The following is a 15,911-nucleotide window of genomic DNA, read 5'->3' as shown; positions in this document are numbered from 1 at the left end:
CCCACCCCCGCACCACATTCACTTCCCAGCACCGATTCCTGGCCCGACACATGCGTCAGACGTCTGTTTGCTGCTACGTCTGAGCCAGAGACCTACTTTGTCCAACTCTCGCATTTTGTGGAGAGGGGGAGGTGTAAGGCGGTAGAAGGAATGTTCTTCTGTAAGATATACGTGGTGCTTGGGTGTCAGCGTGGATAACGGAGGCTGCTGTTAATCTTGGTTCTGGTCCGGGACCTGGTTCTGAGTGAAGGCAGTGTTGTGTGAAATGGGCCGTGTTCAGTCTGACCCCGTAGGGCCTCCGGTTCAGAGCAGTGGGCGGCGCTGACTCAGATACCACAGAGTCAGCCAGTAGAACAGAACCCCCGGGACCCCTTTATCAGGGTACTGTTGACCCCCTCGTTTCCACGTTCAGACAGTTAACCGTTCCATAAACAAAATCCAAAGTACAAAGCCTGTTCTGCCCGTGATGCCAGTGATTCTACAGTTATCATTTAAGCAACAGTCTTGATGGTGTAGCAGTTTTACGCCAATGTAATCAGACTGACAGATTTTACTGTTTTTTTTCCGCAGTTGGTCTTATACACGAATGGCCGTTTGCCAACTTTTTTTTTTTTTTTTTTAAAGACTAATTACTTTTTTAGACATCAGCGCATTAATTTGTAAGATTTATTTTCTATGATGTGTAATTGCTCCCCACGTGCTATTCTTAAAATGCTAACAGTATGTTGTGTCTGCGAGACTGTCAAGGTTGTCGTCTCCCCTCCCTCTTCAGGGAAAAAAAAAAAAAATAATAATAATAATTGTGTGGGGGGAGCCCTGTGTGCTGTGCTTCTCTGTAGATCTGCCTTGGCCTTCAACTCTCAACTCCACCCTGGCACTAACCACAGCCTTCGGGCTCTAATCTGCTTTCACTGCAGAGTTTTCTATCTGTCTCTGGGGCGGTGATAAAATACAGGCCTGGAAGGGGTCTCCTGCTCCCCAGCTCCTCTCATAGCACATAATTGATAGTCTCTCTCTTTCCACCGTGCCCAGTAATTACTGCTGCAACCCTGAATTTAGCGGCTAGGGGGGGGGGGGGGCGGCGGAGGAGGAGGAGGCTCGATGACACGAACGCCCGGCGAGCACCTCTTCCACTGGCTAGACGGAGCTCATTTCCCATGAGTCACTCTGCCAGTGGATGTGCGAGGAGAGGGCAAATTGGGTGCGGGTGTAGGGCCATGGTGGAAGAGGGAGAAAGTCTGTGGGGTCACAGCACAAGGTGCAGTAAAGCTTTGTCCCCGCAAATCTGGAGGTTTATGGGTAGAAAGACACCTGTTCAGAGGGGGGTGAGAATGGCGCGGTTCAGCGGCTCCTCAAGGAATGAATGAAAAGCAGATTGCCACTTTAAACTTGTTGGACCCCAATTTGCAAATGTCTTCAACCCAAAGGAGCATTTGGTATTCTCCTAATTAGGAGTACAGTACCATCTGTTGCACAGACAGAGGACAGGGACTTATTATCGTTGTGTGACGAGTGTAGCATACACAAGGCGCAAAAAACAGAACTGCGCCTTACCCTGTTGGAAATTTTGGCCTTGCATTCCCTGGTGATTTAGTGCCTGGTATCTGTAACTTTGAGCACTACAATATATCACAGTGTGTAAATTGCACAGTGTGTCTGGTTCTAGTGATCATCACAGGAGACAGTGGGTCATACTGGATTAAAGAGAGATAGATAATTGTGGTATGCAGCCTGAATTTTGGAAGGGCTTATGACTTGTGATTTGATCCCTAACCTCAGATTAAGATATATTTGCAAATGGTCATGGTTATAGCCAGAATACCTGCACACACGTGCTTGCTGTATAATGTGTACTGCAGAGTAAGTAGGCTATAGGCTGACTAACCCCTCAGTGGAAGATCCAAACTGAATTTTTAGGCGTATGGTTTTCTACAACTTGTCAGCTGTAAAATTTCAAACAAAAAAACGCCTGCACTTATTGTAGGGGAGAAATAGGCCTTTGAGGGATACACTCAAAGTACCGTGGTCACGTGAGGTCTGGTTGCATTTCTTTAGTGGGGAGGGGGATGGTGTTTAGCAGACTGCTTGCAAAGGGTGCTCAAACAGTCATAAATCATAAACTTGAATTACATGGGGTGGAGTTCACGAATAGCCATTTTAAGTTGTCGGGTAATATACCTAGGTTGACGTCGAAGAGTAAGTAGCCTACATTATATTCTGATGTCTGTAATCATCGTGAAATAAGAATTTCCGTCAAACACATAAACCTCAAATATGTAGGAAATGCTCTTGGAAGCATTCAAACCCTTCTGCATCTCAAACTAGAGATGGGCCTCTAGCCTATAATTTTGCAGATGAGGACGACACCTTTATTTAGCACGATCTACATAAAAACAAACACAACTACAATGTACCATACAATCCGTCCTGTGCGTTTAGGCTATATATGCTGTCAATAGCGCATATTTTATGTATAATTAAAACTTAATCTCTCTGCAAAGTTTAAAGAGACCCCCATTTCTCATCTGAGCCTTGTTTCGTAACACCCTAACAAGCAGATTCTCAAGTTGCGTCGTCATACACAGCTTCTCAGCTGGGAGGAGGAAGTAGTGCTGCGTGCTCAGTCCTTTGCGGGCTGTCTCCTGCTCAGGCAGGACCTTTCCGTTAGCTGGGCTCATCGGGAGGAGAGAGGCTGGGAAGGAGGGAGAGATTCCGTAGCCGTTCGCCCTCTGCCATTTTGTGCAAATTCTGGCAGCTTTCGAGCAGGGATTTGGGATCGCGAACACACAGCCGTGTCAGCTATGAGCTGATAGTTGATCTGTCTTCATCCCTGACGGTATGTTAGTTTTTATTCGGGTTCGCGAGCGAGCGAAGTTATTTTGGGGATTCTAGCAACTTCAGTGCGACTTCAACGGGCTGCGCTGTTTACCGCATAAGTTGGATCTCTAGCTGGCTACTTTGTTTTGGTTTACTTGTAACTGGGTTCTGTGGATGTGACAAGTGCCATTACAAACGTTGCTAACTCGATGCGTGTTAGTGTAGAATGTTTTATTTTATGAATCGAACTTTTTTTATGCGGTAATTTACATTATGTGAACTAGATGGAATGCACATTTTATGAGTCTCGAATGATGCCAGGACTTATTTTTGGTGTTTGCTAAATGCGTTGTTGTACGTTTTATTACTTGGCAAGTTGGGTAGCTTGGCTTGGAAACATTTTGTTATGTCTAAGCCTAAAGCTGTAGTTAGTTAAATTATCGTTATGGTAGTTTTACAAGTAACAGAGTAAGTCTCAGTCTAATATGAAATATGCTATCTAGGCTAGTTAGCTGTACAGAGAGTCAATTAAATCCTAAAAATATATCTCGCAAATCCTAATGACTTGTTTTTAAACTAAAACGTGACAGTGGGTTTATACTTGCATGTCGGTGGTGCATAAAGTTAGCTGTATTAAACTCACACCTCATTCCAACAACGACGGATGCATAGCCTATGCCCGTTGGGCGGCAGGGTCAGTCTCTCCCGGTGTCGTGAGTCATTTTCGATCGTTGTTCACGGTTGACAGGGTCCGTAGTGTCACAATATGACCATCATTGCTCTACCAGCTATGTCCTGCCCTTCTACTCGGTGCCCACCTCACTTGCTCCTCTATCACCCTACCTCTTGGCGCAGAACATTTATCCCTCAAAGTAAACCTCAGCATAGTCTCCCTAGTTTAAAAAAAGACAAAGCAAAACAGCTACTATGCAATTGATATGCCTAGTCATGCATTCGACTTACTGATAACGAATAGAAGTGATTTGTCAACAGATTTTTTACCTGTCCCTTCACCCTTTCCATTACCCTGGAATTTTGGCTTCTATGGCTGGCGTGCTTGTTTGTTGTTAATTGTTAATTTTAATTAGAATATGTCATTAAGTAGAATATAGCAACGCTGGTTTAGTTGAAACACCCTTTATTGTCTGTGATTAATGCAGGCCAGTATGACTGCACCTCTCCTGCAGTAACTCTTCACTGCAACTGTTTTTGTACCTGAATCTGTGTGTGCGCGGTCTTACACTTATGTTTGTCCAGTCTCTTTAAGCTTTTATGCATCTTTAGTTGAGGGACACAATGCACATGCTGGACAACAGCCAAGCAACAGAATGAGGCGTCTAATATTTGGAACAAGAACTCTTTTGTAGAGTCACTATTTGATTGACTCTTGTCCTAATTCTTTCCCACTCGAGAGAAGGCCAGGCAAAGGCTGATGAATTGTAGAATCTTTGTCTCAGGGTTGTATGCTCGAGTGTCGAATGGAAAGATAAAGCAGCTCTTTGAGCTCCGGAGTGTCCCACTCCCATTGCAATAACACAGGCTGGGATATACCTCAGTAGTGACAGGAAGTGAAGGACCACACCCAAGTGGCAATACCTGGAGGAGAGATGGCAAGGATCAGGAAGCATGCACGCTGCTAAGATTTAAGCTCACAAATTCAAAGACAACAAGTCTTCACCTGGCCTTTTAGAGGAAAGTATAATAAATGAACCCAAAATGCAACTTTTTAATGCAACTGTAATTTTAAATAGTGTGTCATAGCCTCAAAGAAGAAAACTGGTCAATGGAAAGTGGGTGTTTTCGGCCTAATTATGTGGTTACCGTGGCAGCAACCCTGTTTTTCTCATGCAAGTTTTTAAATGACATCAAGTCATTTAAATTTCCATTAAACCATAGTTGTTCTCATTTGTTCAGCAACCGACAGCTAAACGATTATGAATTAGTCTCTCGTCAAGCCATTAAAATAACTTAACGTTAAGCTATTCCAGCTGGAACATAGCTAGCAGATTATCTCCGAGGTCTGGCAACACCTTATGGAGCATTCAGTTAGATTGCTGTGGAAGTAGTTAATCAATTAAGATGCAAGTAATGACTCTCTCGGTACTATAGCTGATCTCACAAGCAAGCCATAGGTTTGGCTCCTAGATGGTCCCAGTGTTCTGTTTAGTAAGATGTTTATCTGGAATTGCTTCACCAAAATTGTCTGCTTGATGAATTTATAATCTTTAATTATGAGCTATGGGAAATTGTGTTTGATTAGTAAATCATATATCATTTTAATGCAGTGAAGGCCTAATTGGGGGCAATACCGCTATATATTTCTTCCAAGTCAATGGGAGATTCCCATTCCCTCTCTGGAGTGCTGGTCCTTTTCATGCTTTGAGTCTTTTTGACCTGCAGTGCAATATGAAAAAAGACAGATGTGGCAAGTTTACTGTCAGAGGGCACAGCTTGGCCCCAGGATAGAGGGAGATCATGAATGGTCAGCTAATCTAGATTTGACAGGCTCTTCTTCAAAATGTACTTCCTGCATTAAAACAGACGCGATTCCCCCACAGTAAAGCTTCGCTGTGACCTCAGGTCGGCCCCTGGACAAGTCTGTGAATTCCTGCTTCCTTCCTGCTTAATTTGCGACAGCACTTTGCTGTGCGTGAGCATGCAGGAGCTTCCCTGTGCTCATCACCGAATGGTTATCAGAGTCATGTGAGCGTCCATCATGCCTGGAGTCTGTCACGTATTCTTTTGGGAAAACTCTCTGTGATTATAGTAGCGTCATTGCAACTTTGGCAACTTTATTAAAATCCATCTTTATTAAAACTAATGTTTCTTACTCGGTTCTCCTTCAGGTGACCCATTTGTATATTCATGCCTGTTGTTAGTCAGTACCTTCTGACCTGATGTGCATTGATACCGACTCGTTGATACATGAATGTCCCTTGCTCTTTGGTGTAGTCCATTATGATGCAGGGTTCCTAATTGCATAAAGCAGAAGACCATGAGGTTAATACCAGCTTACTATGCACTCTGACGTATGTGACAGTGCTGTTATTAATGCTGGTTCCCCCACCCTCACTCGATGTTGTTGGAGTAGGATGAGCCAGCATTTCAGCAAACCAGTGTAGGACATTTAGAAAATAAGCTAAATGCATCTCTGACTGGACATGGTATATAAGACCCAGTTGTAGCACTTCATGCAGACTTACTGCTGGCAACTGCTCACATCACAGCACCCTGCTTAGATCTGTGGCCCCAGGTAGTGTTTTTCTCTCAAATATAATAGGTTCTCTTCTATTTTTCTTTATAATTATACCTGAAGTGGTTAGTAAACAACCAAACTAAAGTGACTGCATGAAATGCTTCTGGAGAAAAAAAAACTTGACCACTGTTCTCTATTGGATTTTGATAAGACAGCCAATCTGCACCAAGGTTGTACAGCTTCCATGTGATGTGTTTTGTCAATCACGTGGAGCTGTAAGGGCTTGCTGCTGATTGGCTGTCTTATGGTAACCCAATAGATAAGTGGTTATGTTGTTCCCGGGAAGAATTTAATGCAGCCATCTGAAGCATGTTTGTTTATTACCATCAGGTCTAATTAAAGAGAAAAGGATGAAAAGAAAGGCAATGCACCAAACGATGGCTACGACCATTATCGCATTCAGTAATTAGCCCATTGCTACAATGATAGCAGTGTAGCTGCACGAATTTCTGACTGTCCAACAGCTGACTTCTACAAAGGCCGCTGCCAGTAACGCTGACAGGTTCAGCTGGCGTGGGTCAGCTTGACAGAATGATTATGGACAATCTAGCATAACCAGAGCTGAGCAAGCCAAGTCCTCTTCCGGTTCTATAGAGGAAAAAGGGGCATTTGTGACATGAAATTATTTGTGTTGCTGTGTGTGCTTGTTGCAGCCTCAGTGTGTGTTGTGACTGTGTGGCAGTGTGTTGTTAATGTGTTTATGTGAGTTTGTTCTGACTGCAATGTGTTTATGTAGCTGTGTCGTGACTGTGCTGCATTATGAGTGCACGCTTGTGTGTTGCAACTGTAGTGTGTTTTGTGTGTGTGTGTGTGTGTGTGCGTGTGCGTGCTGGAAGGAGGAGAAACTGATGGAATTTCCTCTGTGTGCTGATTGTCCCTGAGGAATGCCCGGAATTTCCATCAGCCTTCTGAGGGTTCTGCAGAGTCTTAATTCCTCAGCGCCTGTCAGGCCGTGGATCTCAGGCGGCAGTGTTAGACCCCGGTCAGCAGGCTGCTTCCGGGCGGCTCCCTGTGGTTCTGAGTTTACTGGCTCTATCAGTCTGCCTCTAGCTCTACATGTATCTGTCTGTCTGTCTGCAGTGGTTTTATTTGGTCAGTTTCTGTTTACTCGGCTGTGGTTCTGATTGTTCTGTCTGTTCGCTCTCTCTCTCTCTATCTCTATCAGCTCTCTCTCTATAGTTCTATCAGCCTTTCTCAGTGGTTCTTTATCAGGTTCTGTCAGTCTGTGTGGTTCTTCCAGGTTCCATATGTGTCTGTGGATCTGACTGTACGCAGGCCCATGTTTGTGTGGTTCTCCGGGCACTATTTTCTATGTGCGTTTGAGTCCCTGTGTTTATGCAGGCCCTCCTTGCTGCATGGTGCGTAGCCCCGCACGGTCTCTCTCTCTCTGTCTGCAGGTGCTGTGTTGAGCGATTATGCAGGCAGGAGATGTTGCTCTCTAATCATCACCATTACCCTCACTGCAGCGCAGCGTTTTGGGTACGCTTGCCCCAGAGACAACTCGCGGCCAGAGTTTATTTATAGCCCAGAAACTGTTGTGCGTCGCCCTTGCCTAATTCTTGGTGACACGGGAAAAAAAGGTCCAGTCCACTTACTGCAGCGGGTTTTAATTCACCGTGTCAGGGGTTCTGTCTGTTTCGGAAACCTGCTCTGAACCGTCTGCAGAACACAGCCGTTAAATAGCGACACCAGGGCTCCCCGCTCATTGTAAACTCTTGAATATCCTCTGATTTTGAAAAGCAGAATCAACGATTTGAATGTTTGTGTAAATAATAACATTTTGAGAGGCACTTTGAAGCAGTAGAATCATTTTGTTTATAGACATTTTGATGACCTTTTTGTCTGAATGGTTGGGGTTGGGATTGAAGGTGCTGAGATAGCGGACCTTGCTGTGGATATTGAGACCATTTTATTATCTAGTGTAGCAGCCTTTTGTAATTTCATATGGGTCTTTAAATTTGGGGGAATGGGACTGTGAAAGTCCTTGATTTTGCAGCATATGTAAGTTTGTGAACCCTGGAGCCCCTGCTGGTGCATCCATTATGGATGTCACCGTGGCGTCTAACTGCTGATAATCCACCTGCCCCATGTGTTACACAGAGGGAAGGACGCGGTTGACCTCTGGAAGGGAGTTTTCAGACTCACATCACTGCCTCAGGCTGTGTTCTTCTGTGGAGATCCCTGGGCCCTAGTGCCTTGTGTGGAAGCAAACCATTCTGGTAATTGGTAACTCTCTTGGTTTCTCTCTGTCTCTTTCTCACTCTCTATTTCTGTCTCTCTCTCTCTCCCCACCCCTCCCATTTGCTGGGTAATAAGTCTGGCCAAATTCTTTGGAAAAGAGATGTGCGTCCAAATGCAGCCTTCAATTATGACTTGAGTATGAGTTATGACTTCAGAGCTGCTTTAATTTCAGCATATATTCATTGTTTTTGCATAAATACATGCTTGTGGGCTCTTCTGTTTATTCATAAACGAGGTGTGTATATAATTCACGCAGCATCAGGGGAACCACACTATTGAATTCCTCTTATGCTGCATCCCAGCGCTCACCCTGGTAGGAGTATAGCTATGTGCTGTACCTCTCTAATCTGCCGCATATTTCACCTGCTGTGTTCTATCTTGACAGGGCACCCCAGGTGTTGTGTTGCGCTGTTAGCATTAATAAATTTATGTTGGCTGACGAGTGAAAGTAAAGGTGTGAAAAATGGCTGCACCACAGCAGAGACACTCGCAGAAAATAAGGGAAAAAAGCCAAAACTGATCTGATTCCAACTTTCCAAGATGGCCACCAACATTACTCAGCAGGGACCAGCTGATTCAAGCTGCTATATTTAAATCCCTTAAATGTAAGGAGGTGGGTGCATGGAATGTGGCAGCGAGGCATTGCGTGGAATGTGAGTTCTGCCCCCCCTACCCCCCCCCCCTTTATTTTCTGAGGGTTTGCACAAAGTAGGGTTTTGTGTTCCACAAGTTTCCATTTGAAATTGTTTTGTGGGGGACAAAGTAAACTGCTGCAAGAAAATAAAAAAGCAGCAGCACGGTAGAGAAAAGCTTTTCCCTGCTGTGCCACTTGATAATTAAGCCACCCCCTCCCCCTCTTTTTGTGAATTCGGGAGGAATGTAGGGCAGCGAAGGTCAGCTTCTGGCGGGCGGGAGTAATTTATTTATTTTTTTCACCCAGTGCTCACCCCCGCACTGTCCGGCTGTGAGTTTCCATCTCTCACCCCTCTGTTCCAGACATCTCTACTCCTTTTAATAAATGCCACTTCATCAGTAAATGGCAGAGTGATTTATTGCTTGGCAGTGGAATGATAACGATATGATTATTCATTTCTGTAAAAGACCATTTTTTACAGCGTGATCTACGGTGGTACATTACTTATGGTTCGTATGTAATCGTATGTTCACAGTAACAATAACAATAAAATGGGTGAAGTGCAGCTGCAATTCAAGTGATGAACACTGGAGAACGGTGCTGGCAAACGATAGCACTAACTTAGCGTCTTAACAACTCTGATTTAGAGCAGTGTGTTCACATTAAACCGAAGTGACCTGCAGAACATAACAGTGGTCTGTGGGAGTATCGTTACAGTACCTGAAGTGCTAACCCCTAGTGTTCCTCATACTCCGTGCCAGAACATGATTCATAAGAGGAATGTCAACTTCAGTCTACCATACGTGTGGAGACCAACATGAAAGATGGGAATGATAACATTATATTGCTCTGACAACATTGTAATTCATTAATGGTGAATTTTAAATGTTCTGGACGGCTCACCGGCCGCCTGTCTAGACGTGTTCCCTGAGCTTCCTGTTTCCTAAGCTGGGTCTGGTTCCCGTGGAGATGTTTGGCTGTTTCCCACCCCCTGCGGGTGAAGGAACACCCCGGACTCCCGGTGAGAGGGTCATGGCGGTCTGTTGCTGAGTTCCCATCTCACCCTTTCTCCCAGCACGCGCTTACCAACCCCCCCAGCCCCCCTGGCCCCTCCCAGTCCCCCTGGCCCCTCCCAGCCCCCTGGCCCCCCCCAGCCCCCCTGGCCCCTCCCAGCCCCCCTGGCCCCTCCCAGCCCCCCTGGCCCCTCCCAGTCCCCCTGGCCCCTAGGGTTGTGCTGAACTGGGTGGAAACTGGGCTGCTTGATTTGATGAGCGTGCTTGTTCGAGCGCAGGAGGTAAGCGGACCTGACAGGCTGGAGATATTGGTATTGATCTTTTCTCAGTCTCGTCCCGGTTGGGTCCTGTGTGTTTTTTTTTTTTTTTTTTTGCCCCACTGCATTGAAGCGTCGAGACAAAAATGCTCTGTCAAACATAAATTGAAACTGCAACTGCAGAAAGTGGCACTTAAGACTGCAGTTATGTGCGTGTGTGCTCATATGGACGTTTCTTCTGCAAAGACAGTTGATGCTGTGGCTTCATTGAACTGCTGTATCAATTCTGGATTGTCTCCAAATCACAATAAAAGTTGAATGTGAACAATTAAGATCATCACATGGAAGTGATCACGTGGAAATAATTTGGACAGAAATAGATTAGAATGCAATGTTCTGATTTTGGTGTCTTCTTTCAGTGGCTGCATTGGACTTATCCCAGATTGACCAATTGACCTCTTGGTGGAAAAAGAAAGAAAACAAATACTTTGTATGTTTAGGGACATTGCGTAGCTGAAAGTAATGATGGAAACAGGATGTGGGTAGGTCGTGTGCTATGTATGCTTGTTGCCAAGGCAATGTTTCCAAAAAAGAACACACGAATGGATGGAAAGAATGAAAATAATCTTTTTATCTCAATACAATGTTGGCACCTGCTATGAACTGGCCCCCACTCCAAGGGTAAAGCTGAATTTTTTGATAAAGTTTTATTGAAAGTTACAGTAATAAACCTGTGTTTCTTTTCACTGGACATGTGCACTAATCCTGAGGTTGACTTTCACTTCTCTCTCTCTCTAGTGTGTTACAGTGTGAGCAGCTGTGGTGTATGCAGTCAGACCCAGAGAAGCTGATCTTTGAGGCGTATCTGGACGGAAACCCATCGCAGGCATGTGTTCCATGAACCACCCCAACTGGGTGACGTTTGAGGATGAGGCCACGCCCCTCTCGTCGCCCCAGAAGCCCCTGCAGTCGCCGTCGGCGAGCGCGGCGTCGCCGTCCAGGCCCAACGGTCTGAAGCTGATGCTTCCCGCCGCGGGCGACCCCTCCTGGAGCTTCAGCACCTCCCTGGACTCCCCCCAAATGCACTTTTATTTTAACGGGGGCTCCTGCGTGCCCGCCAACACGCCCCTGTGCACGCCCGTGCGGGAGACCCCCGCCGGGCCGTCGCCCTTCCTGTGCGGGCCCCCGGGGCGGCCCGACTTCTTCCGCAGCTTCTCCAGCCCCTCGTCCGCCACGCTGCCGTCCCCCGGCCACGAGCGGGCCCCCTCGGGGGGCTCCAGCCCCTTCCCCGCCTTCCAGGACGAGCCGGGCCACTTCAACCCCTTCTGGGGAGAGCCGGGACGTCCCGAGTCCGGGGGCTCCTCCTCGGACTCGGACTCGGGCTCCGCCCCGCCCCGCTTCTTCATCCGGACCAAGGACGGCTACCAGCCCCCGCGCGACCCCATCCACAGCTCCTACAGCTACATCTGCCACAAGCTGGAGCGCCTGCGGGCGGAGGACCAGGGCGGGGGCGGGGCCGGGGGCGGAGGAGGAGGGGCGGCGCCCTGCGCGGGGGCGGGGGCTGACGGACCGGAGGCGGGGGGCCGTCCCTCCTTCGTACCCCAGGGCCTGCTGCTCAGCCAGCGGCGGGACGGCTGGCCCATGATGCTGCGCATCCCCGAGAAGAAGAACCGCATGTCGTCCCGCCAGTGGGGGCCCATCTACCTGCGTCTGCTCCCGGGGGGCGTGCTCCAGATGTACTACGAGAAGGGCCTGGAGAAGCCCTTCAAGGAGTTCCAGCTGCTGCCGCAGTTCCGGCTCTCCGCCCCCAAGCTGGAGAGCTACGGCGAGCCCCGCAAGATCCACGCGGTGAAGGTGGAGCAGGTCTGCTACGCCGAGCGCAAGCGCTACCACCCCAAGCCGGAAGTGACGCACGAGGCCGAGGCCGAGCAGCTGCTGAAGCTGGGCACCGCCGAGCCGGGCGACATGGAGGACCTGGTGGCGGCCGTGGAGGAGGAGCTGATGAAGCTGCCGCACCCCGCCCAGCCGCGCCGCCACTACGAGGAGCAGGAGATGTCCCTGGCCGTGGTGGACCACCTGTGGGCGCGGCTGGACCGGGAGGGGGCGCTGCTGGAGCGGGCGGCCCTCACGCGGGTCTACTGCCTGGCCTTCCTGAACGGCGCCGGCGACTGCTTCCTGGCCCTCAACGACGCGCAGCTGTGCCGCAGCGACCCCGTCTACGGCTCCGAGGAGGAGGAGGGCGAGGGCGCCTGGATGGAGGTGGCCGACTGCCGCTTCCACCCCTGCGTCAACGAGGCCGAGTTCCGCCGGTCGCGGCTGGTCAAGTTCTGCCCGCCGGACGCCTGCCGCGTGGAGGTCATGCGGTTCAAGACGGCCTCCCTCGGCCCCGCCGAGCTGCCCTTCTCGGTGAAGGCGGTGGTGACCGTGCAGGGCGCCTACGTGGAGCTCCAGGCCTTCCTGAACATGGCGGCCGGCCCCTCGGGCGAGCCGGCGCCGTGCGAGAGCGTGCTGGTCCAGGTGCCGGTGCCGGAGGACTGGGTGAAGGTGTCGCGCACCGTGGCCCTGCTGCGGCAGAAGTCCCTGAAGGCCCGGATGAACCGCAACGCCTGCCTGGGCTCCGTCAGCGCCGCCGAGTCCCAGCCCGTCATGCAGGTGTCCGTCGGCACCGTCAAGTACGAGAACGTGTACGGCGCCATCGTGTGGAGGATCGACAGGCTTCCAGCCAAGAACATGGGTAAGGAACAACAACAACAATAATAATAATCATCATCATCATCATTATAATATCTATACAAAAAGTATTAAAGCAGTTAAAGCAATAAATATAACAGAAATCATGTCCTTCATAAATGACACGTCGCTGTGGCATGAAGTGTCAGTGCTGAGCGCTGCTCTGTGGTCATCTCAGGACGCTTTCGGTTGTGCAAATGGCTGTGTTTACTCCCAATCCCAACTAATGTGGAAAATGATCAAAGCTCCAGGAAATGCATTTTATTACTCGTATTGTTGAATTCCTTGTACCCTCTTTAGCCGGGAGCAGTGAGGTTACGGCTTTAAATGCAGCTCCTGTCTACATGGTTATCGTGTTTTACTCTGTAACACTCAGCAGCATCCCCATTCAGGCACAGATATACCTGTTTCTTAATGCACTTCCCAGTGGTAATGTTGTCAGTGTATATGTCAGTGTGATTAACATTTAAACTGTATTTTTCACTCTGTTTGGTGCAACTAATGTTCTCTGTTTTCCCTAAGATAAGAGCACCAGCCAAGAACCTATGCACGAACAAATAAATAATCTGGCGATAATTAAGGCTAAAATGTAGCTGTTTGCTTGTGTATTTTCCCGCAGTGTTATTGTCAGTCTGTTCTTCAGTGTAATTTGCATTTAAGCTGCATTTAACTGTGTTTATAACCACTGATGATGCATGCAGATACAGGCAATAAACAACAAACCAATAAATAATTCAGTGTTAATCACGAGCACTTAGACTCAGTGTACAGTGTGTTTCCCTTTACCGCCCCCTGGTGACGAGAATGCGCACTACCTCTGTCTTCTCTGGCTCCCTCTGCAGCAGTGGACCACCCGCACTCTCTCTCCTGCAAGCTGGAGCTCGGCTCGGACCAGGAGGTTCCCACGCACTGGTACCCCTTTGTAACCGTGGAGTTTAAGGTTGCTGAGGCAGTGGTGTCCGGGACTAAAGTGAAGTCGCTGGGCACGGAAAGCGACATCCAGCCACAGAAGCACTTGAGTAGCAAGACGCACTACCATTGCCAGGTACTCTAGGGGTGCAGCCGTGCCGTGTATGCATACGTGTGAATGTAACGTGTATGTGTTGCCAGTCTGTGTGTTCTACCCAGTACTATGGCATGTTTAGTTCAGGTTTAAGAGAATGTGGTGTGTAGGGGCTACACAATTATAAGCTGGCGTCACTTGCAATGTAGCCCTCTAATGGGATGGGAGGTTGGTCAAAAAAAAGCTGCACAATCTGTGGTTTCCATAGGGACTGGAAATGTCCTGCTATTACTAATCTTCCCATAACCCCTTTTATTAGACATTACTCCCCACAACTGGTAGGATTTCACTGGCTATGCCATTTAAACTGGTGAATTCATTGGACGTGTATGAAAACCCGTCATTCTGGTTTCACACCTAGCCTTGCTGTGTCTACACTTCAGGTGGAGATCGAGAAGAAGTGGATCGAAACGGAATCACGGAGGCAGACTGACTGTGCGACGCAGTGACGTCCCCCCAACCGGGGTGGGGCGGGGTGGGGTGGGGATCTATGCTTCTCCTGAGCAGATGCACCCAAGATGCCAGTCCCCAAATTACTGACCCCAATACCGAAATAAAGAGGAAAGCTGACTGAAAAAGGGACGACGTCGATGTGGAGCAAAGCATCAGTGCGCTAACGGGCTCTTGTGCTTTTCCGTAGTGCACTGCTTAATCATCAGCGCATATGCATTCCATTATACGCACATTTCTGTTTTATCTTATGATGCCAGTCCGCTGTTATAGGAGGCATGACCTCTGACCCTTTCTGTTTGTCGTGGCTCATCACCTGAAGAGAAATGATAACTCTTGGCAGAACATGTGCGCACACATTCGATTACTCTGAATTATGACTCCTGAGTGTTTGTTGCCAGGGGAGGAGATTGCGGGTGAAAGCGATGTGTTCTTGTTTCCCCCTGAGGTTGAAGGGAAGCGGCACATGTATGCCATATAATAACATCTGTGTAATGTGTAGTTACACACCTTTATTCTGTTTTCTGGAGCTTGTTTTTGGAGACTCAGCATGTCTGTTGCAAATCTTTCCCTGCTGCTCGTGACAGCCTTGTGATGTCAAAAAAACAAAACAAACAAAAAAAAAAACACTGCACAATCAAACGCTCTTTCCCCTGCACAACTGCTAAATTGTCTTATGCTACGGGACAGACTTCTGAAAAAACAAGGGGAAATCACCCTGTACTGGTGGAACTATTGGAAGCAAGTCTGGGCTGTTCTTCAATCACAAATCTGTTTTGCCACAGGATAGAGATGATGAGGAAACTAACAAGTAAAGTGTGTGGTAGGCATTTTAAAGTAATGGAGAGGTTGTTACACATGCACTTTCTTTGATTAACAAGCAATTCGTTCTTAGCAATTTATGAATGAATTAATTGCATGTAAAATTAATTACATTAAGATGGGCCTTCATTTGTGTCTAGTATAGTGTACTCGCACAAAGCTGAGGTATGTAATTATAGTTTTATGGAGTATAAGGTGAACTAACTGCACATTAATAAGAGTTCATAGCATGTCATTTGGATAAAGACATAGCCCAGGAGTACTGCAACAAAGCTTGCAGCATGCGTTGGATTAATATGCCCATATCTCAGTTTCTCTAGTAAGTTCTAAATGTAAATAAATTCAAACTCATTTCAAGACTTGTTTTGTAACGGTAAGATCCATGATTACTGATGTGGAAAAACTGTGATCACTCAGTGTGCCGCTGCATAAAACGAATAAATCTCTCATCAGCATAATACCAGTTTTGTAACGAGATTGTATTGAATTATGGAATTTGAATAGTCTCTGTTGGTTTAACCGTTTCAATATAGGTTAGGCAACACATTTATTACGATTATTATTATTATTATTATTAAGTCACCATGAGCCTAAATAAAATTGAAATTCAATGTTTGTTTTAATCAAT

At 47.4% G+C, this 15,911-nt stretch overlaps 1 protein-coding gene across 4 annotated transcripts; it reads left to right on the top strand.

The window, feature by feature from the left end:
• The first annotated feature begins 2,048 nt into the window (after positions 1-2,048).
• Positions 2,049-15,894, top strand: LOC135245145 (stonin-1). 4 transcript variants are annotated; one of them, XM_064318017.1, is made up of 4 exons: positions 2,049-2,196; positions 11,017-12,952; positions 13,791-13,993; positions 14,395-15,894. In XM_064318017.1, exons 2-4 carry the CDS (start codon positions 11,107-11,109, stop codon positions 14,458-14,460), a joined length of 2,115 nt encoding a protein of 704 aa, XP_064174087.1. In that variant the 5' UTR covers positions 2,049-2,196; positions 11,017-11,106; the 3' UTR covers positions 14,461-15,894. The 4 variants fall into 4 exon arrangements, with proteins under 4 accessions (XP_064174087.1, XP_064174088.1, XP_064174086.1 ...); XM_064318018.1 differs by lacking the exon at positions 2,049-2,196 and adding an exon at positions 2,543-2,844 and having other exon boundaries at positions 11,027-12,952; XM_064318016.1 differs by lacking the exon at positions 2,049-2,196 and adding an exon at positions 2,544-2,836.
• The last annotated feature ends 17 nt before the right edge of the window (positions 15,895-15,911 follow it).

This window comes from Anguilla rostrata, chromosome 18, assembly GCF_018555375.3.
Source record: "Anguilla rostrata isolate EN2019 chromosome 18, ASM1855537v3, whole genome shotgun sequence".
Taxonomy (NCBI): Eukaryota; Metazoa; Chordata; class Actinopteri; order Anguilliformes; family Anguillidae; genus Anguilla; species Anguilla rostrata.
This window is presented reverse-complemented; position numbering and strand designations above follow the sequence as displayed.

What these genes read in the sequence shown, in the direction of transcription:
- LOC135245145 (XM_064318017.1), top strand. Translation starts at nt 11,107, where the DNA reads ATGTGTTCCATGAACCACCCCAACTGGGTGACGTTTGAGGATGAGGCC. An exon ending in GCTTCCAGCCAAGAACATGG is followed by an intron (nt 12,953 to 13,790) that starts GTAAGGAACAAC and finishes CTCCCTCTGCAG; the next exon opens with CAGTGGACCACCCGCACTCT. An exon ending in AGACGCACTACCATTGCCAG is followed by an intron (nt 13,994 to 14,394) that starts GTACTCTAGGGG and finishes TCTACACTTCAG; the next exon opens with GTGGAGATCGAGAAGAAGTG.